The sequence below is a fragment of the Sander vitreus genome, chromosome 2 (genome assembly GCF_031162955.1).
Source record: "Sander vitreus isolate 19-12246 chromosome 2, sanVit1, whole genome shotgun sequence".
In the NCBI taxonomy this organism is placed as follows: domain Eukaryota; kingdom Metazoa; phylum Chordata; class Actinopteri; order Perciformes; family Percidae; genus Sander; species Sander vitreus.
Genome location: NC_135856.1, coordinates 23,112,113 through 23,136,017, shown reverse-complemented (window position 1 = coordinate 23,136,017; position 23,905 = coordinate 23,112,113). Strand labels below are relative to the sequence as shown.

Below are 23,905 nucleotides of genomic sequence, written 5' to 3'. Positions count from 1 at the left end.
TATTAATTATATAGGGAATTCAAAGTAATATGCTTATCTGCTCTGTGAACATAACCGCAGGTACCCATCATACCTTGCTCCAGAGGTGATCGCTCAGGGCTCCTTTCACCCCAGTGACTCTTCCCATGATGCAGCTCCTCTGCCTTCAGGACCCAAGACAGATGTCTGGTCTCTTGGGGTTTTGCTCTTTGAATTATGTGCAGTAAGAATCCTTCATAAACATCTTCATACAGGAATAAAGCGTGATCTTTTGATGCTGTCTGGGTTTTGCATGCTGTACTCACGCTGTATAGATCATTTTCACCATGAATTCTAATGCTGTGAATCAATTACAGGGTAGACGACTGCTGCAGAATATTCATATAAGTGAGAGACTGAAATTCATTCTAACCTTGGGTGAGTGAAAATGACATCATTTTAAGTACTGAGCAATATGCTCTTAAGCTGAATTAGGCTCACGCTGAGATATTTTTCTTTCTCAGGTTGCATGGACGACATTGTCACTGTCCTTGCTGAGGAACATGGTTGCCTTGATACTATTAAGGTAAAGTAAAAATCATCAGCAGCCTTGATCATTGTCAATAAGATACTTTATATAAAAATACATTTTAATGTTATTTTTTAAGAAAAATTAGGTCGCATTATTGGCATCAAATTTATATAAAAAAAAATAAAGCGCAAGGGCTTTGTATCGTTTGAAAGGTTTTAGTATTGGCATATATAAAACAATACAATTTTTTTTTTTAAATATCTTAGTTTGGGAAATCTTTTATGTTTTCACTCAACAATAATACCAAACTTTGCCTAAATAAAATGTTGTTTTTTAGTTTTACTGATTTTGATCAAAAAAGTAAACCTAAGCCTTAGAGTCAGCATTTGATGCCAACTTTACTTGACTTAACAATACTTGACAGTTGTCTATAATCAGTGCTATGTCGATGGATAGATTTTGAAGATGTTTCTAAGTGTTCTGTAAAAGCTAAAGGGTCATTTGCATGTAAGCGCTGTCGCTTGCCTGAAATTATAATAAATACACATTTTTATATTGTCCATTAATTACAACACTACAATACGAATTACACACTTAAACTTAATTTTATGCATTTGAATAAGTTCAATTAGACAGGTAGTTTTTCTTCCTAATCTTTCTTAACTTTTTTGTGAGACTATTGGAAGTTTAAAGGAGACTTGTATGTATTGTGGGTACTATTAAAGTCTTTTTTTTTTTTTACAGGAGCTGCCTGAGAATGTTCTCGAGTTATTAAGGAAATGCTTGACATTTCTTCCGTCCAAAAGGTAAATACTGTCTCCAATGGATTTATCTTGTTGTTGGAGGACATTGGCCGTTTAGTTTCCAAAACACTTTGGCCATGCGGGTTATGAAATAGTTGCTGCATGTACGTCAGAAAGGATTTCAGCATGCTAAAACCAACAAGGGAAATGAGACCAAAATAAACAGATGCAAGTTGTTGCCTGACACTGCAATAAACAGCTGTTATGACTTTATATAACATAAATGTTTATACAATAATTTGTCAGTTGTTTCAAAATTACAACTTAAATGCACACTCCATGTTTGTAGATATTTTGCTGTCATGACCTTTATGTTTTTGTCCTCCAGACCGACCCCTGCTCAGCTACTGGGAGACCCTGTGTTTAGTGGCGTCTCCTGCCTCTATACGCCCTTCCAGAAGCCTGTGAGTCTGTTCTCCTCTTCCCTGCGCTGTGCACATCTGGAGCTCCCAGAGGACATCAGTGACCTTTGCAAAGGTCCGCCCCAACTCCAGACAACTGCACATGCAGCCTTACAGTCACACTTACGCACTACTTGCACACCATTCACCCGTCAAGCCTTCTTCCTCTTGACTAAAAACTTCAAAAATAAGAATTGATTTTCTTGAAGTAAGTTTAATTAAGCATGCTAGCATCAATATTAATAATAGCACCAGCTAGATAGAAGTATTTAGTGTCAAAAAGGTCTAATTGGTGTCCTGTGCGAATTTTCTTTGATATTTAAGACGTTTTGCATTTGATATCTCAAATAACCTGTAATCTCATCATCCTATTCATGTTCTTGAAAGCATAGTCAATTGGTGTAATTAATATTCTTGTACATTTGCTCCTACGTCTTATTTCCAAAATTTGCACTTAGATTCTGTGAAACATACTATATGTAAAGCCCACCTGAAAATAAACAGGACTAAATTCCAAAAAGTGACTATGTAAGACACGTGGGGGACTTCTTTGTGGATAGGGATACATTTCCAAGTTTTTTTCAACAAGATTATTGCTTTGCTGTTTCACATACGGTCCAGTGGTTAATTCCAAAACACTTCAGTTTAGTGACTCCACAAAGACAGGAGCTCCACATTGAACATCATGTTGACTGCACAAGATCAACTGTTTCCTCTGGGCTCTTTAATCTTTAAAGAGATTTTCTTACTTGTACTGTTAGTTTTAACTGTGAAATCACATTATGTGAAATATACATTTTAAGTTATGTCCAGTCAAGATTCCATTGCCATATGAGTGAACATGTCTTCATGTCAGGAGATGATGATTAAACTTGCTAATAAACTAATCATTTGTGTGTGCTGCCGGCCACCTGTGCCTATGGGAAGGTGTTTACTGTTTTATGTGTGTCATTAGACGATGATGAAGACTACCTGTCAGAGCGGGCCATAGATGAGGTGTACCATCTGTGGTGTCTGGCGGGGGGAGACCTGGAGAAGGAGCTGACCAACAAGGAGATCATACAGTCCAAACCTCCAATCTGCACACTGCCCAAGTACAATACACACACGCACGTACACTGATGAAGGCATTTGCTAGCTTCAGATGATAATCAGACATAATGACATGTCTCCCTCTCTCTGTCTTTCTGTTTTTCTTAAGTTTTGTCCTGGAAGATGGAGAGTCATTTGGCCAGGGAAGGGATCGGAGTTTCTTGCTTGACGCCACAACAGTGACACTGTCTCTCTGCCAACTCAGAAATGTAAGACATGTACAGTATTGTGTAATTGTGTGTATTGTGTATAGGGTTGGTGTTTGAGGATACCTTTTCAAATATGTTTCCAGTTTTAAAACTAAGTATCTAATCTAAATGCTATCCATGCCTCTTTCATCATTTGTAACAAAGGGAAGAAAACATTTCAACAACATAGCACTCATTAACCTTTTACATTATTTGTATTGATGAGTGCTTGTTCATCGCACACGATGGCAACTGTTCTATAAACAATGCATCACTGTATTTTATTTTGTCAAATGTGCCCTTGCTTTTGAACGATGTTGATCTGTGATGGTGGCAAACACACTTGGGTAATAGTGGGTGTTTTTATTTATGTTGTAAGTGGTTTCAAAATGCACCTTTTGAACAGAATTGAACCTTAGTTATGATTTCTTTTTAACCCTCTTTCTTCCTTTTTCAGAGACTAAAGGATGTAGCAGGAGAAGCCTATTACCCTCTACTGGAAGACGAGTAAGCAATCTCCATCCTGAACTTTCCGCTTTCGCCCTCTCCTACCCTGTCACTATTTTCCCCCCTTTCACCCTATCATTTTTTTTTGGCTCGGGTAATGTCATATTGCCTTTACTTCTCCCTCATACAGACAGTCAAGTCTGCCTCAGTCCAACAGCAGCAATGAGCTGTCGGCCACCGTCACGCTCCCACTCATCATTCGCGAGAGAGACACCGAGTACCAACTCATCCGCATCATCCTCTTTGATAGGCTTCTCAAGGTCTGGGCTGAAATACAAATTTTCACACACACACACACACACACACACACACACTTTCAGTCGCATGTACACTTAGAATGCACATGAGATGCTACACACATGAGCATGTCTTTCCCAATTAGTGCCTAAATATGTCAGAGCCTGGTGATTGTTTCAACTGAAATATTAATCCAGTTTATTGTTGAATTAAAGCTGGATAATATATACTCTGTTTAATGTTTTGTTGTCAGGCCTATCCTTACAAGAAGAACCTAGTGTGGAAAGAGGCCAGAGTGGATATCCCCCCTCTTGTTCGAGGCCTGGCGTGGGCAGCACTGCTGGGCATTGAGGTACAAGAGAAATTGTAGTCCTGTGTTGCGAAAAGGTGCAGTTTTAACATTGTCTTGTGCGGACACTGGTCTTTATTTTCATTCATTTTTACACAGGGGGATATTCAAGCCAAATATGAGAGCATAGACAAGGATACTCCTATACCAACTGACAGACAGGTAACTTATTTAAAAAGAGGTAAAATGTCGAGTTATGTTACACAATTTAGCTTCATTATTTTGTTGGGTGTGTATTTGTGTATGCTTACAGATTGAGGTGGACATCCCACGCTGCCACCAATACGACGAGCTGCTGTCATCTCCTCAGGGCCACATCAAGTTCAGGCGTGTGTTGAAAGCCTGGGTGGTCTCCCACCCTGACCTGGTCTACTGGCAGGGTCAGACACTCTTCCGTCAATTTCTTTTTCTGTCTCACTGGATTTTTTTTCTCTCTTATTCTCCTTTTTTCTGTCTGTCTGTCTGTGTGTGTCTCTCTCTCTCTCTCTCTCTCTCTCTCTCTCTCTCTCGCTGCATCTCTAATGTACTGTATATGACTGGACACTAGGTGATGCTCACATCCCATCTTGTAAACTCCCTTCCTTATCCTCAGTTGAAACTGTGTGACCCTATACAGCAAGTTTGTATTATAAACTGTTTTGATTTTCTTTGCATCATTTCAGGTTTGGATTCACTTTGTGCCCCATTCCTCTACTTGAATTTCAATAATGAAGGTAATAATTTAAATTCTATAGCTTACTTCCTTTTTTCGTTTTATGCCTTCCTTTCATACTTATCTTCTACTCTTTACAGCCCTGGCATATGCCTGCATGTCTGCCTTCATCCCCAAGTACTTGTACAACTTTTTCCTGAAGGACAACTCTCATGTCATTCAAGGTGAGATATACTAGAATAAGCACTTGTTGTGTTTGGAAAAGTTATACTGATCTGCTGTGTTTTGCGCAGTAATACATTATTGTGATCTTTTTTTTGCTTCTCCTGATTGTAATATAAATTACACACTCTGCTTCATCTTACTTGTTTCCACTTCAGCCATCCAGTGTTTTTGCGCTAATGTAGCCAACTGCCACTGCAAGTTAAGTAATAAGTATTAAACATGGTCAGAGCATTCAGCTAAATTCAAAAACAAATTATCATCGGCTGGCACAGAGCATCAGGCCGTCAGCTCAATGTTGATTAAATTTTGGTTCCATGTTGTTCCTAAGCTGTGAAAACTAATATCAGTTTGTCTTAATGGAGTTTGCAGCTGAGCCACATCATTTAGAGATAGGAAAACAAATGAAACCGTAAACGCCTGCAGAGAAATGTCACAAGCATTTCTTGGGATCTATTTTAACGATCTGAAATGCAAATATCAAACGCAAGTAGCTTTGTGGGCGCATATCGGGCGCTGTTGCTATTATACCGGCGGGATAAATGACTGTGACTGGTCTGAAGTAGCTACATTACTCATAGGTGTGGTTTGGGCGTAACGTGCAATAAACCAATCAGAGCGTTATCTCACATTCCCTTTAAAAGCAGGCACGCTTGTTCCATGGCGGATTGCTATTATAATGGCAGATTTGCTAGGCGCACACTCTTAATACATCCATGGGCGCACGCCAGGAGCGGTTCACAGTCCAGGAGACCGACGTTTGCTATTGATTTTGCTTTTTGACAAAATGTAAATAAAGAAATGCCACAAAAACATACTTTCCGATGTTTTGGGCTCACTCTCACTGAATCACGAGGTTATGAATGCATGGTGATATTTTTGTAATGTAGTCTAACATTAGACCGAGATTACCTCACTATAGACGATGCAGCTCTTCTGTCTCTCCTCTCCCGTGCTGCTGCTGGGGCAAGTGGCATCGGCACATGCAGTTCAACATCACATCTCCTTAAGTCCTTATGTCATCAACACATCCATGATTCATGAAAATGTTGTGTAAAACAAGGTCATATTTTTCCTTGTATTTATGTATGGTTTGCAAAAATGGGAACTGCTGGGTCCGTGAGATGAGAGAAGCAAAGTGTATGCGCGGTGTGCACACTACATTACGGCCAAGCATGCGCCCTTAAAATAGCATCTGAATAACGCGCCACTGACTTTAGACTAGGTTTTTCCTGGTCTGTGGTGGAATTGTTTTCTGAAACTTCAAAATAGCACTAGGGAACGTTTGTGCAGGAACACACCTCCTCTTTTTGCTGAACCGCCCCCGGGAGTGCAAGTTCATTCCCTAATTTACCGACGTGAGTCTGTGGAGGGAAAAGTCCGCTGTGCGTCGGGTACAAAATCGGAATGATAATGCGTCGGTGTACAAAGTCAATTGCGCTGGGTGCAAGATAGGGCCCCTTATGTGACTGATAAACAGCTACACCATACACCTTGAACTCTGTGGGGAATGTGAATATTATCCTTCCTTTCCCCTGCGAGATGCCTTGGAGAGCTAGCTAATGTTTATCTGTCTGGTCGGAGCCCCTTTTGTTGATAAAATAATAAAAAATAAATATATTAATTTTATAATAATTTTTATAAAAATATATATTTTTTTAAATAATCATTTGATAAAAAAGTATCAGAATTATGTGATCTCATTGCTTGATGACTGATTGACTAAATCCAATCATTTATTAGGTAAGTTTGTGTATGTTTAAGTCTTGTGTAATCCCTCTTGCGTTCTTACTGTTGACTGTAAAGTCTTTGGTCGAGAAGACTTCTTTCAGGTTTTGAGCACTCAAGCTACACAATAGATTACGTATAGACCTCTTGCCCCTTTGCCTGTGTTTCAGAGTACTTGACCGTCTTCTCCCAAATGATTGCCTTCCATGACCCAGAGCTAAGCAACCATCTAAATGAGATTGGCTTCATCCCAGACGTAAGTTACCAAGAGTGCAAGTGCCCCGACACACTGACGACAATAGGCAGCAGTGGAGGGAAGTGGAAGTTTACCTTTAATGGAAAGTCAAAGATAGTAAGACATTATTCCAGTTCTTGTCTGCACCAGGGCCAAAGGAAATGGCCAACCATAGATCACTGTGTATATCTTTTCTTTGTCATTGACACTTTTTGTTCCACATCCTCCATTCCAGAATTTGTGGCGAGGGTCAGGTTCCCCCAGTAGTCCACTAGTGATGATTTATACAGCGACTAATGTCTCCCAGGCACACTTAATGATTGTCCTCTGCCAGGCTTACCTTATTCCTCTTACTCTGTGCCACCTCTCCCTGCCCCTCACTTTCCTCTTTACAGCTCTGCTCTGACAGTGACAAGGTTAAAGTCTCTACTGTCTCTCTAGGGTTTCAGTTAGTGTGCTGAGATGGATGTGTGTCACCTGTGGACCGGCCCCTGGGACATTACCCGGTGAAAAGTGGGGTCTTTATCAGATGAGTCAGGGATTAAAGCCTCCTCATCCTTCTCCTCGTAGCTTCTTTCCTAAAGTGGTTCAAGTGAAACACAAAACTGTGCTTGTTGATTGTCTGTCATAATGTAAAGAGTGTCGGGAAAAAGATAATTAGGAAAGATACGTTGGCTTGTTTCACAAATGTTACCTGTAGTTGTTTGTGCTATTTATTTTTTTTCTTCCCTTGAACAGATGTCCCATCGTGATTCTTTCACTATCTTGCTTGTCAGTTTTTAAGACTTGGCTCTTCAAAGAAAAGCATGCTGTTATGTTGCTGACTTATGCACAGTACTACCAGCATTGACTTGCCTTTCAAAGGAGACTTTGTATGCATGTTTTCATTGTTAGGCCCGGGTGATATTGGAACAAGCTTTGTTGATACAGCTTTCATGCTTGATGTCAATCCCAGTAATTAGACTTTACAGACCATAAATCCCCTTTTCCTCTGTGAACTTTAGAGAACACTCTCGAACTGTTGTTTTACTGAGGAAATAAATCTATTGGCCCTAAAAGACCAAATGTCCCTGCAGTATGAATATGGATTTGATTTCCCATATATTCATACCAAAACATGGCTAGCCCAATACAATTTGTCTTGTGCAAGCAAGTAGAAACCACAAGTAATCTTTAGAAATGTTGTGGTGTTCAAGGACTCCGCTCCAGTAATGTCTGAAGCCATCAGGCAGAGAGTCAGATTGCATGTGGCCAGCGGTTTAATTCAGGCCATTCTCAATTTGGCCACATCTGCTCTCCTGGGTCTTCCATTTACACCTACACTAATCCAATCTGGCTGGACTCGCAGTCCTGCTACTGAGCTATTGAAATTGAGGCTGAGACTGCAGTGGCTCTCTCCTGGTCATCACTCCTGGGGCACAGAGAAGTCTACTGAACAGACACCAGCTCCCACACAATTAGCTAGCTATCAATTAACCGACTGAGATAAGCTCCAGTTCCAATTGCTGCAGACTCTGCTCCAGACCCTTCGCTACTGAATATTACAGAGCCTCAGTGGTGGTGGCCAGCGATTGGCAGGTGTTATAACAGGTGGTTAATGAGTGTGTGTGCAGTCTTTAATTTCAATGTTATGCATTTCCTCCGGGGTAAATGTGGAATGGAGAAGAGGAGGGGAAAGAAGGGTGGATGACAAGATCTGTATAATGAAATTCATTGTCAGCTTTCTACCCATTGACTAATAACCAAACTCAGCAGTTTGCTCTTTATTGCTGTTTCTGTTCCTCAGAAGCCATAGAGATGTTCAGCCATGTGTGCTGCTGCATTTCTTAAAAAATCTCTCTAGTTAGAAAGCAATTCATTTATTTCATTTGAGCTCTCAGCAATTTTTGACCTACTGAATATTGCATAGAAATGAATGCTGCATTATCTCAGAAATGTGCCTATATCTTTTGTCTTTTTTTTTCTTACCACACAGCTTTATGCTATTCCATGGTTCCTGACTATGTTTACACGTAAGTAGCTTTTCTTTGTACTCACAATGTGGATATGATGTGGCACTGAGCATAATCTAAAACCGTCAGAGGTCTATTTTGAGTCTGCTTCAACTAAAGTATCAATACAAAAAGACTGTAAAGGTCAGTGGGTCCAGTATGGACCGGTTATTTAGGTTTTTGTGTTGTTTTTTTTTCTCTTGGTGACCTTTATTCCAGCTGCAAATGAATTCCGTTGCTAAAGGGAAAGGACTCGACTGCTCAGTCCTTCACTACGTCAGATTTTCACCAGCACATCTTTTATTTAATTTGCATTTATCTGGGCACATTTTAAAATCCCAACATAAAGCTGATTAGACAGTTGCTTGCGGCAATATTTCTCCTCCTTGTGGAAAAAGATCAGAAAGCCAAGAACATCACACATATTTTGACAAAACTTACTTACTTAACTCAAGGTCCACTTACTAGCTTTTACTGAGCTTTCAACCACATTTGACAGTTGACATCAGTGATGTTTGCTCAGTTGTCGTCATGTCAGTTGATGATCTATAACTACATTGTAATGTAGACAACTGATATAAATAACAAATTTAATGTTTCGGGTTCAGTCAATTAACTGAACTGACTTTGCAGCTAAGAGGCTTTAAATCCAGTGATGAAAAGTAACTAATTACATTTAATCAAGTACTTTACTTGTGCACAGTTTTTAGGTACTTTTGCTTTACCAATTCATCTCCATTTTGTGTAACTTAATACTTCTACTCAACTACATTTCCATCTACAGCTTGAGTATTTTTACATTTCAGAGATGTTTATTGTTATAGATTAAACTTCCCAAAGTACTAATATAAAGCAGTTAGTATTAGCTCCTCCTCAACCAACTTAACTTTTTTTTTATACTTTATTTTTATTTTATTTTTTTTTTACATGTTAATGCATAAGTAATAATGAAATAAAAAAACACTGATGGGCCATTCTTAAGAACATTTTGTTGACAATACTTCTATACTGTACAATTGTAAATGCAGGACTGTTTTAAACTAACATGCTAATAAAATGGTCTCTATCGAGACTGCTTTTTAATAAAATTAAGTAAAGTAATTTTCTTGTAATGTAATGCACCTGTGATTTTTAACATGGTGACGGAAATGGATGTTGGACATTATACCGTAGTTTTTACAAGGCAAAGCCTTTGTATGCAGATACAGGTCTGTACCAAGTGTCACGTCTCTGTGACTAAACAGAGTGGCAGAACTGCGCTGTAGACTTCACAGGCTTCTTAAAGTGCTCCCTGTGGGCCAGTCTGCACCAATTTCTGCGTCTTAAGTAGTGATTCACAAGACTATTGATGCACCAAGTAAGGAAAATAACACCAAATTGTGCCAAAGATATTTTATGAAATACACTATATAAGCCATTGTGGGTGTTGGAATAGTTGTTATCACACAGCTATTTCAAGAATATTGATTACATTGTCATGGTTTTACAGTCAGCTGAAAAAAACACAATTAATGTATTCTAACCTACAGTTTGTGCAACATTAAAAAGGAAAAATACAGTATGTCTAGGTCCATGGGTAGGACGTGGCAGACAAAATCAATTGCAGACACTCTATTCCAGGATAGTAAAAATAAAAAGCCTTTAATAGATATGGATTTAATAACACTCTGCAAACTTTCCTCCCTTAGGAGAACCTTGAGGAGGTGCGTGATGTGTTTTTACAACTTGTAACGCCCATATTTATTAAAGACTTCTTTATTTTTACGATCTTGAGTGCCTTTAATTGGATTTTCTGTACCACATTCTACTCCTTCATCTTGAAAAGTGTTAATACAATTAGGGACATTTAAAAGAGTGTAGTTTTTGATGTTAACTTGGACTACATTGTATTGTGTTTGCAATGTTTTCTCATTTTCCAGTATGTACAGGGAATAAAAATAAAATAGTTTCAACAAGTTAGCTTTTGTTTACAGTAGCTGTCACTCATTAGGTCCTGGTGGCCAAAAGATTTTAGCACCCGCAGTTCTGTGATCATTTTTAGATCTTGATGATGTCTACATGTTTGAGATGTTGCATTTGCTGAAGATTGGAAGATGAGGAAATATTACAAAATGCAGCAATAATTGCAGGTTTCCTTGCTTAATTGTGGAAATCGGTTGATTTCAAATTAGCATCATGTATGAGTCCGTACATAAAGTTAGTTTTTTTTTTTTTTGGCTGGTTCTCAGCTTGCAGTTTGTCAGTTGATGGCAGCACTACACTTTTATCTTCCACAGGGCACAGTTGGATCTCTGAAATATGAGCATATTAGCCGGGGTCCTAGATTATTGTCACAAATTAAATAATATTCACTTAACCTCTGTGTCTTCTAAGTACAGACCCATTATACAGTACAACTGTTTGAAGAACGTTTTGACTTCTCTATATCATTTTAGATCGTTGCATTAGAACTTTGTCGACTTTTACAGCCAGAACAACCCATGATACATTCATTGTAGCCAAATTAATCTTGATCAGCGCTTTGCGTTGAGGTATTTAATGCTTCAAAAAATAAAAACACACACACACACACACACACACACACACAGACCGCTCCTGGGGCGGAGAGTGGGAGGTGTGACCCTTTTACTCCTTATCCTCCCCCTGAGGCAGTGTGTGAGTCCAGTATTCAGGAGCTGTGCCCCTCTGACTGCTAATGTCCCCAATCCAATATGAGACAAGGTTGGAGGGTCATCTTCAATTCACACGGAGACACACACTCAGACACACTGCCTGTCACTCACATGCACTGGTCTGCTCAGCTGACTGCTAATGTGGTGCGGACCCTCCGAGGCATTTTCTCACCCCTCCTGCTCTCTCGGCCTCACCACAGCCACACTTCACACCCACACACACGTCTACTGCCCAGCATCCACCTTAGAAAAAGCGGGATGATAGAAGCAGGTGGACAGTACTAGTTCTCATGCATAAATCTAAACGGAGGAAATATTCAAATACTGAAAGTAATGACTTATTACAAGAACTGCAGTGGGACACATTATCAGGATGTGGTTTTAGTTGGCTTGAAATAACCTGTGCTGGCTCCTTACGCTAAAGCTACTCAGCCCTCTGATGTTCTTCCTGTCATTTTTCCACAACAACACCCACCTAAAAACATTTTCCCAGCTGCCTCACCAACATCAAATATCCCTCCAGGCAACCTTGCCAATGCATAATCTTGCTAAGCGAGCGTCCCATTTTAAAGCCATATAGCTGTGTTAAGCAAATGCGCTATGCACATGCAAATCACAATCATTATGTACAAGCTGATTCCCCATTTCTCACTGTGTGCATGTTGCATGCTATTGTCCCGCTTTCAGGATCCTATTGTACGAAGGAAATGTCTTTTCAGGCATTCTCATATTTAGTCAAATTGTAAAATCTCCCCTTTGTTGTGTTTATATCTGCACCCACCATACAGATGTGTTTCCGCTGCACAAGATCTTCCACCTGTGGGACACGCTGCTGCTGGGTAACTCCTCTTTCCCCTTCTGTATCGGCGTGGCCATACTGCAGCAGCTCAGGGACCGTCTCTTGGCAAATGGCTTCAATGAGTGCATCCTACTCTTCTCTGACCTGCCAGGTGAGAATATCAGCTGGTATTTTTATCTTTGTTAATACTATGTCCTACCTTAGTCCCTCTTTTTCACTGCATGTGTTAAGCCGTTGTACCTCTGCAGTTACAAACAAGTAAGAATCACACAAATCCTTTTGTCTGCCTTTCCTAAACCTGACTCATAGGTTTGTCCATCTGTGTGTGGAACTGGCATTTGCAAGAGGCTATTTTTTAATACTAATGTGTGCTGATGTGTCTTCAGTTAATGATATCCTCAAAGCAGACAGCTCTGCTCTCCTACAGACACACTCCCTCTGCAATGTGCTCTAGGCGTGCCACACGCTGCTCCACATCTGTCGAACAGTCAACCGCTGCACCCTGGGAATTGTCTGCTACAGAAATCACTACCTCTGTGGTACTCCAACATTCCCATCACTTATAATCTTCATTCATAGCTTTAAGTCCATCTTAAATCCATGTACACTGTTTAGCCACTGAAGTAAGTTCACAGTATTGGGTTTTTCTGTGCTATCAGACATGAACCAGGGAGGCTAAGTGGCACTTTTTCAGCCCTGGACAACAAATGCAGGATTACTCATGCAAGAAAAACCAATAGACACAAATAAATAAAGCCAAGGGCTGGCATGGGTATTTGAGGCGAGCAGGTTGCATGAAGCAACTGTCTGCTTTGCTCATACAAAGATACAGGGATTTGTATTAAAAATTCCACTAACACAGGGAGATGGTGTGGTGGTGGTAAATAGGACTGTCATTGAAAAAAAGTAGGAATGGGTGTAATCCAGCATAAGAAACATCAAATGTGATACATGTTTTATTATTTTTTCCCTACAATCATTTCAAATAATGACGCACATTGCAGATTACAGTTTTCTGACCTCTCATTATACCACCTAGTGCAAAAGTTAGGTGTGTGGGGTGGCAGATATTGAAATATAGTCTTTTACCTCAGCAACATGGTTATTAATCCCAGCAGATTTTAGTGCATTGCAGGCAAGAGGAGTAATTCTGCCTCCTTTCTCAAATAAGACACAGAAGGAGGGCTGACAAATCACAGAGGAATTCAGTGGGTTGATAGAAATGCATACTTATTAGCTTTGCTCTGTTGGTTACATGTAATTGTTAAGTACTTTTAACAGACTGTCCAAGGGGTTTTAAACGTGGTAAAAGCAGACACTGACCCATTGCCCCAGGGATTTTGATGTTTTTGTCAACTGTATATGACACACAGAGTAAAGACTCCTAACCGTGTCTTTTAAACCGTGCCCTCTTTACTGCTCCTTTTCAGCTGCACAAGGAGATTACTTCAGCAAAGTATCGGTGACATAAAATCCAAGAGCGGCATTTATAATGTATGTCTTCAGAATGTAACTCTCGCCTGAGGGATAGCTCAAACAATTTCCTTTCAAACTCTATTTCAAATTGCTGCTCAGTCCTCTATTTTCTAGCTGAAATGCAGAATGACATTGGTGTTTTAAAACCAGCAGAGACGGGGGACGATTTGTCCAGAAGGCTTGCTGGAGCACTCAGTAAACGTAGGCCAGCAGCCTTCCCTTCTGCCTAAATTCAGCATTGCCATACTTCACTGTGTTTTACTGTCCCACAGATTTATGTGATTGAGGCGGAAGGGAAAGGGAGAGCCAGCTCTCCTTATAAAGGTAAAATATGTTGGCCTAGAGCTGTAGAAAGATTGCCTCAGAGTGGCTACCACTGCCAGCTTGTTTCTGTATATCACTTCCAGCCTTATTATCACAGCTTGTGTATACCTGGGTACTTACAGTGTAGTATCTGGCACTCTCTCTAAACTATATTAGGAATGAATTTTGGGCTGTACACTGACCTCAAACAGGACTTGTTTTCTTAAGTTTCCAGTAAGGTGGAGCACACTCAAGAGTATTATATAACTTGCAACAGACACAGACTGCTAAATCCACTCCAGTACCAGTAACGGTTTAGCACAATATTCATCACTGCTACTAAATGACAGTAGAGGTCTTACTACTGGGGCCCGATTGGCTGTAATGTGCAGGGTTTGCTTTTTAGCCATGCTAGCAGAATGGCTCAAGCGATGGCAATGTCAGTGTCTGTGCTGTCCAGACTGTAATTTCTCAACAAAAAGTGGATGGATTGCCATGATTTTGTACAGGCATTCATGGTTCCCAAAGGATGAAGCCTACTGACTTTGGTGATCCCCTGACATTTCTGCAAGCACCATCATCAGCTCAAAATTTAGTTTGTTTTATGACCAACTTCCTACAAAAACAAGGGACATTCTCTGCCGCCTTAGCTATACTTTATGTTAAGGGTTAAATACAAATGTTAGCATTGCAAATGCTTAACTAAGATGGTGACCATGTTACCCATTATATCTGCATGTTAGTAGTGCCCTTGTGAGCATGTTAGCATGCTGATGTTAGCATTTAGCTCAAAGTACTACCACACCAAAGTTCAGCTTCACAGAGCTGCTAGCTTGTCTGTAGTCTCTGTTAGGCCGGCCACACACTGGCTGCGTGGCGTGAGCGTGGCGTTTCTGTTGTGTGGCGGCTGCGTGGATTTTTCTGTCTTTTCACACCAGAAACGTTTCTGATGCGGCGCTGCTGCTGCTAGCCTTGTCTGTACATATGTATGTTTCCCATTGATTTACTGCACTCAAGCAGTAGTATACTTCATGTTAAACATAAATATATACTGATTTGATTACAGCAAAGACAACGTCGGCAGTATTGACGCCAAAATAGGCTATCGAATATTTTGTTCTGTGTTGACGATAAAATCGATAATTATTATATATATATCTGCATTTATGTCAAAACCTAGAGACTTTCAAACATCATGTCATTTATTAATATGTATTCGTGTCAAAATGACATATAAAGATCTTTTCCTATTCTATTTTGACTGGAAATGCTTCCAACACGCTCGCGTGTCGCGTGAAAAATAGGCGTCGGTCCTATTTCTAGCATGCACACGTTTTTGGCGTGGCTCGAGCCGTGCCTGAGACGTGCATGTCACGCAGGCAGTGTGCAAGCTCTAACCTGTTAACATGGGAGCCGAAATAAAAACGGACACGCCACGCAGCTGACGCGCTCACGCCACGCACCCAGTGTGAAGCCGACCTTAGTTTTGTTCATGTCAGTCTTGTAAATATTTTGAGTGGGTATATCATTTATAGATTTGCAGTGCATGTGATACAATGCATCAGACATGAAAGTAAACATACAGTAGGTTTGGCTGTGTTACATAAGTACGTTATATCGTGCCTCATTTCCAGTGCATGGTTCGGCTCGAGTTGACTGAACTCACTGTTGTGTCAGCTACTTTTCTCTATTACGTCTCTATACGTAGCGTATGCCGTAGTTTTGTGGGCTGCCATTTTTTTAAATCTGGGTCAAGAGAATAAATAAATTGCAGGCGCTGTTGACGCAATCTTGACTATTTAAAAGTGACGATTCTTGTGACAGTCCTCTCTAAACAATCAGTGGTCTGCAGTGTTTTAACTCCACCTTGTAGTATCAACTCAGCTCGCTTGAAACCTCGACCATGCAGTGGAAATGCAGCATTACTTCTGGTAAACCATGTCAGCCTGTCTTTATTGGAAGCAAGGTTTTGGAAGTCAGTCTGTACAGTATGTGCTCTGCCTCACCGTATTCATGTAGTTATGAGTGTACACACACACACACACACACACACACACACACACACACACACACACTGTGACTTATGGTAGATATCTTGTAATTTGTGGCCCGCACCTGCTCCTTCCTGCTATCAAGCGTGCAGAATTGATGTCCTCATACAACTGAGGCTTACATTCATTTGTTTCAGAGCAGACTCCACATGCTCCACATGCTTGTAACTACAGAAACTGCAAGTTTGAAGCCACAAAAACATACCCTGATGCTGGCTGGACATTACAGAAGAAGAGAAATAAACTCAATTTAGCTTATGTAGCACACAAGGAAAAATGAATCAAATAGAATTATTAGAATAAATAGAATCATTTATTTTTGAACCATACTTATATGATATAGCTGTTTTTAATGTACATCTTGTCTTTAAACTTGTCAGTGGTAAAAATTTAAAGGAACATGCATTTTACATTTTGATTTAATCTAAGGTTTACAGAAGTGGATGAACTTTACAAGACACAATACTAGGCTTGACATTCAGTTGTGAAAAAAAAGTCAGCTCTTTCCATTCCTGTTTGCAACTGTTTTGCAACGGTCAAGATACAGGTACAGGACAGTAGCTTTTAAATGATTCAGACACACTCCTCTCTTTCCCTCCAGTAAATGGGGCCAGTGACATAGTTCTCAGTGACAAACCTATTACACATAACACTGTGACGTCTATAGTTGCCAATATTCCAACAAAGAGGAGAGGTCCAAAATTAAGGGAAGTGATACAGACTATAAGGTCATGTCCCCAATAGCCAGACTTTCAAGAGAAAGTCGTGTGAAGGATGATGAGTGTACTGATAGTACTGTGAATATATATGACTCAACTGACATAATTTATTCATATACAGTTACTCGTCATCCTCCACACAACTTCCTTTTCACAATATGTTACTATTATTTTTCAATTAGGTCTTTTGAATGATATCACACTCAGTATATCAGAGTCTGAAATGAAATGTAAGACCTGTACTGCAACATTTTGCCTTGGAGCAGGCAATACATCTCAGCCTGCCATTTTGTTGGCAATTAATCTCATTTTGTGATTCCCATTTGCTTAGTCTTGTAGCCTCGGGTAATCTATAACGTTCTCTTGTTTGGAGACTTCATTGATTCACAATGGACCAGAGAAGCTCTCCGGCTGACAGGAACCGTGTGTTTACTGATGATGCAGCGGCATTTGCCTTCACGGGACATTAGCATCTGTCCCAATGAGCAGTGCTGTGCACAGAACCGATGAGCTTTAGTTATAGACGTTTAGTTCTGAGAAAAACAGTGCTCGAGGCAACATTGCACACAGGGACACCTTGAAAACACGAGCAGAAGGAGAAGTAGAACATTGATGTTGAAGGTTAAGTGTTGGAAGTGAGTGGAGAATTTGACACAACATTCACATTTACATTTGGGGATTTGATAAAGTCTTGTCTGGAGCATTTTAAAATGAGTTTACAAATAAAATAACACGATTACAAACAACCAGGGTTAAGGAGGACTTGGGTAATGTAGTAGTGTAGGTAGTGTGGCCTGAGGGAGCTGACTCTGCACTTCAGCAAGCGTTTTGAAAATACTGACTGGAGAGTTTTCGCATCTCAAGCCACCCATGACTCCCAAACGGACATTGATTCATATGCCTCCTCCGTTCTTGATTGTATACACTCTCACATCAATAGCGTCCAGCACCTAACATCGTGGTGCACTGACAACAACCTGGCTCTCAACACCAATAAGACCAAAGAGCTCATTGTGGACTTTAGGAAGTCTGAAGCTGGCACACACATCCCCATCTTCATCAACGGGACTGAAGTTTCTGGGTGTTCACATCTCTGAGGACCTCTCCTGGACCCTCAACACCTCTACCCTGATCAAGAAGGCTCACCAGCATCTCTTCTTTCTGAGGAGACTCAAGAAGGTCCACCTGTCTCCTCAGATCCTGGTGAATTTCTACCGCTGCACCATCGAGAGCATCCTCACCAACTGTGTCACAGTCTGGTATGGCAATTGCTCTGCCCATGACCAGAAAGCACTGCAGAGGGTGGTGAAAACTGCCCAACGTATCATCGGTTCCTCACTCCCCTCCATCGAGGCCATCCAGGGCAAGTGATGCTTGCATAAGTGCACAGCATCATCAAAGACTCTTCTCACCCCAAACACAGACTATTCACCCCACTCCCGTCCGGGAGGCGTCTCAGGTCTCTCCGCACCCGCACCAGCAGGTTCAGAGGAAGCTTCTTTCCTGCGGCTGTCACCCAACTGAACTCTAACTCTGCATCCTGGTGATAATTAACCTACTATCCATATTTATTCAGTGTTTCTTACTATATATTCTGTTAATACAATGCATATATCTATATTATTCTTACTACTAGTGTAATGTCACTGCTACCACATTGCACATGTCCGTACATGTTGTTCATACATTGTTCATATTACATAGCCATATTTATTCTGCTCTTATTACACTGCAATATATTTATTGTCCTGCCTATGCACCACCTGTCTTTACTTTGTATATCACATTGCACTTTTCTTTTCTATTGCTTTTTTTTTGCACTTCTGGTTGGACGCAAACTGCATTCCGCTGTCTTTGTACTTGTACACTGCACAATGGCAATAAAGTTGAATCTAATCATCTAATCTAATATCCATAGTGTCCTGACAGTATTTACCTGGGGCTGAATTTATTAATAATCTCAGATTCACTCCAGGAAAAATACTCAGATCTCAGAGAAATGTTATTTATGAGCTCCCTACACTATTGAGAAGTTCTCATTTGAGAATGACGGACACAGAGTGTTTTATAACACACAGAACCATAACATTTTAATTAATAATACCATCATGTAGTGTTTTTCTGAGTGGTTCTGGTTCAATTTAATACAAGAAAAACAAACAAACCAAAACAATGAAGACAAGTTGATTTTAATCCAATGCTGCATCTTGCATTTTATCCAGGGAGTCTGTTCATTTTTTATTCATTGTACCTTTTTTTTATAAAATAATTTGCTTTGTGAACATGCCTTGGAGACTATAACATCTTAGACAATGCTTTGGCACAACTGTTGTACTCCTTGTTTCTGGTGCATCTGTGTGTCATGTGCAGCTGGGTCATTTGGCCACAACATCAAGGATCAGGATATGCATAACCCATTTTTTTTTTTTTTTTTTATCTTGTAATTTAAGTTCAACAAAAGCAACCAAAGTTGTGGCTTCCCAAAACATGTTCTTAATTTTCAGTTAAGTCTCAGTTTAGTTTACATGATCTTGTATCCTGGATAAATATGTTCGATAAATGAGAGCCCTGAACATTGATTGATCACTGAAAAGGGAGCAGTGCTAGTAAAGACACAGTTATGGAATCTTTACTGTTGTCTTCCAAGAATGATGCATGCACAACTTAAATCCATGCAAACACAATGCACATCATCCATCTAAGTTTCATCAAACCAAATGAAGCTCTCATGTCTTAGTGCCATTTTGAAAATGAAATAGAGCTGCTGCATGCATCATTCCCTCAAGTTTTGTTATATATAATTTGTGGTTTGCAGTATAACTGTATGAAAGATGGATGGACAAACCCCTCAACAATAATCGCTTTCCACACTGCCCCCTATCTTTAATATCAATCAATCAATTATCAATATTATCTTTGTCAGTATGGTTTACAATTAAAGAGCTATTCAAAAAGGGAGAAGGGAATTGTCACAGCCGATGGTTGGCTTTATAATCTATGGGTTGCTGATCAAGAATAATTTTTTATGGTTTGTCTGTTATAATATCAAGGGTTGGAACATTATAATGCAACAGATTGTATTTTAATTCACTCAATTCTCTCATCTCCATTATTGTCAGGTCTATCTTCCTTTGCATCACAATCCAATTACACAATTCCCCCGAGTTGCTCCTGACTAATAATGCCATTCTACTATTTGTGGCAACAAGTCACAGCCCACAATCAACACCTCTACATAATCACTGAAATGTAATTTTGTCTGACTAAAAAGAAAAATTGCTCTTTAACAAAATTGGCTGCCTTGGAATGCCCAGCTGAGCCCAGGACTTGTTAAACTGTTATCAATCTCCTGTTCCTCATTCCTACTACCTCTTTTAGCTGGAGGAGTGATTGCATGCAGCATTCGTCGCCCTAGGGAGGGAAAATGTGTTTCCCTGAATTGCCTGTGAGCCTGTCGGTGAGGAATCTCAGACCACCAGTGTGTTTTTCACTGGAATGAACCTTGTAACTGAGTGTGTGAGGTACTAGCCCATGAGAGCTGACAACCCCCTAACCTTGTCGCTGCTGTGGGACATAAAGTGGGGGGAAAGATACATCTCTTATATAATCCACCTCAGCCTGGGCCAGGTGCTGGTCATACCAAGGAGCACTCATTAGGCCGACTTTCTTATTATCCACAGAAAAGGGGAGTGAAAGAGGGTGAAGAAAAGAATTCCTAATTTTCCCAAATCCGCGGCTAATCCAGCGAGTCCCTGTTCCCTAATCCTCTCTATTCTCAATGCGAGAAGCATGGAAAGGATGGATACTGCTGGAGAGGCATTAGGGGAAGGAGAAGAAAACGTTGCTTTGCACTAAAAACTTATTTTGATACGAGCTCAGATGAGGGACAGCAGCTAAACAATGGTCACTTATTATCTTGAAGAGCTGCTGGCACTGCTGGATGACTATTTAAGATTATTAATGGCAGCAAAATGCCAAGGTCAAGCTGCTCACTTCGGCAACTAAATCTCCCACACTCCATTTAGGCTACATAATCTTGTATGCTTTATATCTGATTCAAGGGAGGGAATCACATTTGTATTCATTCATTCTATTATCTCACAGCAGTTGAATCATTTGTGCAAGTAAAATGATGTCAGTGGTAAATGAAAATCCAGAGATTAGCAGCATAATCTCTGTTGTAAATGTTATTTTGGTTTTAAGTGAAATGACTTGACAACTATTCAATGGGATGCCATTACATTCTGCACAGGCAATACTGTTCCCCTCAGGATGAATTGTAATTACTTTAGTGATCCTCTGAGTTTTTTATCTAATGCCACCATCAGGTCAAAATGTTTATTTGTCCAATACTTTGGTTTATTAGAAAATACCTGCAAAACAAATACAAGTCTTATCAGCTTCAGCTGTACTTTGTGTTTAGCTTGCTAACACACTAAACTAAGATAGTGAATAATCAAACTATATACCTACTTAACATCAGAATGTTAGCATTGTTGTTGTTAGCATGTTAGCTCAAAGCACTATTGTGCCTAATTCCAGCCTCACAGAGGTGCTAGCATGGTATAGCATTGTATTGTAATGTAAAAAGCTGCCTTCATCAGAGGCTGCTTATTTCCAAATTTCTTTGATAATTACTAGGCTTTCTGATGTATAAAATATCCATGTTTGAATGCTTAGTTGGGTAAACTATAAAAAATGGTTGTTTTTAGTGATTACACTGGGTTTAGGTTAAGAAAAGCAATTCATTGATAAAAGTGATATGAGGGCTGCTCTATTGATTTTGACTTTGCTCATAAGGTTGGGATTAACATCACAACTGGAATACAACATTGGCAAGTGACTTAAATATATTTTCTCTTTTCTCCTTTTTCTTGCACAGAAATTGACATTGAGCGCTGTGTTCGTGAATCCATCAACCTCTTCTGCTGGACTCCAAAGAGCGCTACATATCGACAGCATGCTCAGCCACCAAAGGCCGCTGGTGACAATGGCTTTGGGAAAGCAGCATACTACTCGTCTGACTACCAGGACATGGCCAAGACAGACCTGGTGAGTTTTACTCATCACACACACACACACACACACACACACACACACACACACACAATGAATGCTGCAGTCTCCTTTTCTTCATCCTTTGTTGCTGTTACTTTTTATGTTATTTGTTGATTTATGCTGTACCCTTTATACAGTACAAGGTATCTGAGGTAATGAGCTGTCTCTTTCAACACACTCAGACTATTCAAGGCCTCAACGAGACGAGAGAAACACAGGTTTCAATGAAAATATATGGTAGAGACAGAGTGAGTGAAGAAGGAGTTTTTACGGGAATTAAATTCGCCATGACCTATATGTCTGGTGATGTGCTGTAGAAAAATCTATATCTATGTCCTACAAGCCAGTTAATTGATAGGTCTGTAAATATGATTTACTGTTCATCTTTGATTTGTAAGTACACTCTAATCTTACATTTATTGTGTGTTTTTATTTTGTCATTTGTTGAATCAACAATTTCTCCATGTACATAGCTCACTCTTTATCTGCAAAACTAAGGATGACACAATTGATAATGTTTTACATTTAAACTTGGTCATTGATAATGGGGTAATGTTTTGGTAATTTTGAAGGTATTAAGAACGATGAAAGTATCTTGGTCATATTGTGGTTTAATTTTATGTCATGGAATACTAATTATGGGGGGAAACATCTCAAGGTAATAATGGGGCAGTAAATACAGGCTAACAATCTGCTCAAAATACATACATACAAAATACATTTTTTCTCAGGAACAATTTCATGTTAAATTAGGGTATTATTTGGATGAACAATAGGTAATAGTGGGGTAATAACAGGGTCATATGCTTTAGGGCTGAACAATAAATCGTTTTCAAATCGAAATCGCGATTCGAAAGAATAGGATTAGCTAATCGTGAAGACCGCGATTAATCGACAACAAACATTTTTTTTATTGCTCTTTTTATTATATTTACTGATTTTTCATAAGTTAAGTGCTGGGATATTACATATCACAGATTGTTAACAGAAATGTCCTATTTTCAGTGGATTTTTCATTTATTTTTTATTAATTTATTTAACATGCAATATGTAGATGCTGCTATTGAATTTAGGCATATCAGTAATTTCAGTTTACAGGAAAGTACTGACATTTTTTATTGGAATTGTTTTTTATTATTATAACTTTAGTTTTGTGATACATGTTCTGTGTTTGACTGTTCAATGTTCCATGGTTATTAAAAGAAAAACACTTATTGCTGGCAATTCATATTCTCATCCTTGCATAAGAATATAGAGCCGTTTTGATGGTGTCTCACGTGTATAATGCTCCATGTTTTATCTGTTAGACAATGAATATGGTAGCCTGGTTGACACCAGACCCTTCTCAGTTGTAACTGAGAGTGGGTCTGGGCAAGGTTCATTCACAGCTCATTTCCAAAGGGGCGTCACCAACGGACGCCGCTCAAATGCCTCTGGGCGCAATTGGATAGTCCTTCAACCAATCAGACCAACGATCCGGGTGACGTAGCAGCGACAGCGGCATCAACGAGTTGCTGCGCTTCGGTGGCCGTCATGTTGAATGTAAACAAAAAGCTGCTTGCCGTCGCTGCGCTATCGTCATTGTGTAAAGCCCGCCTCAACGGTTGTGATTGGTGCCTCGATTTGGAAAAATTGGAAATGGGTTTGAATGGGCTCTTGGCCAGACTGACTTGCAGAGCAAATCTCAAATTTGCCAGAAGTTCGTCAGGGTTTTCTCAGGCTATGAATATTGAACTTAAGCTAAAAATCGTTCAGCCCTAATAAGCTTGTTAATATTGGGGTAATTTTTATTCTAATACTCAAAAAGTAATCATAAACAATAATCAATAATTACCAAAAAAGAATGCTGAAATTCTATTATAATTTTAGTTTTAAGGTAATGCTGTCAAAATTCAATTTTAAATGCAGTGATCACTGGTTTGAATAAATATG

General features: G+C 39.7%; 1 protein-coding gene across 1 annotated transcript in view; it reads left to right on the top strand.

Moving 5' to 3' along the window:
• Positions 1-23,905, top strand: part of tbck (TBC1 domain containing kinase) — a 51,475-nt gene that overhangs the window by 4,465 nt on the left and 23,105 nt on the right. Inside the window, exons 6-23 of the mRNA XM_078261637.1 lie at positions 61-202; positions 336-396; positions 483-544; positions 1,235-1,296; positions 1,622-1,770; positions 2,650-2,788; positions 2,896-2,995; positions 3,432-3,481; positions 3,612-3,741; positions 3,972-4,070; positions 4,167-4,229; positions 4,321-4,447; positions 4,730-4,780; positions 4,860-4,943; positions 6,840-6,925; positions 8,880-8,916; positions 12,356-12,517; positions 21,798-21,967. Of these exons, the coding sequence (XP_078117763.1) occupies positions 61-202; positions 336-396; positions 483-544; positions 1,235-1,296; positions 1,622-1,770; positions 2,650-2,788; positions 2,896-2,995; positions 3,432-3,481; positions 3,612-3,741; positions 3,972-4,070; positions 4,167-4,229; positions 4,321-4,447; positions 4,730-4,780; positions 4,860-4,943; positions 6,840-6,925; positions 8,880-8,916; positions 12,356-12,517; positions 21,798-21,967 (1,774 nt within the window). The remainder of the gene's footprint in view (positions 1-60; positions 203-335; positions 397-482; positions 545-1,234; positions 1,297-1,621; positions 1,771-2,649; positions 2,789-2,895; positions 2,996-3,431; positions 3,482-3,611; positions 3,742-3,971; positions 4,071-4,166; positions 4,230-4,320; positions 4,448-4,729; positions 4,781-4,859; positions 4,944-6,839; positions 6,926-8,879; positions 8,917-12,355; positions 12,518-21,797; positions 21,968-23,905) is intronic.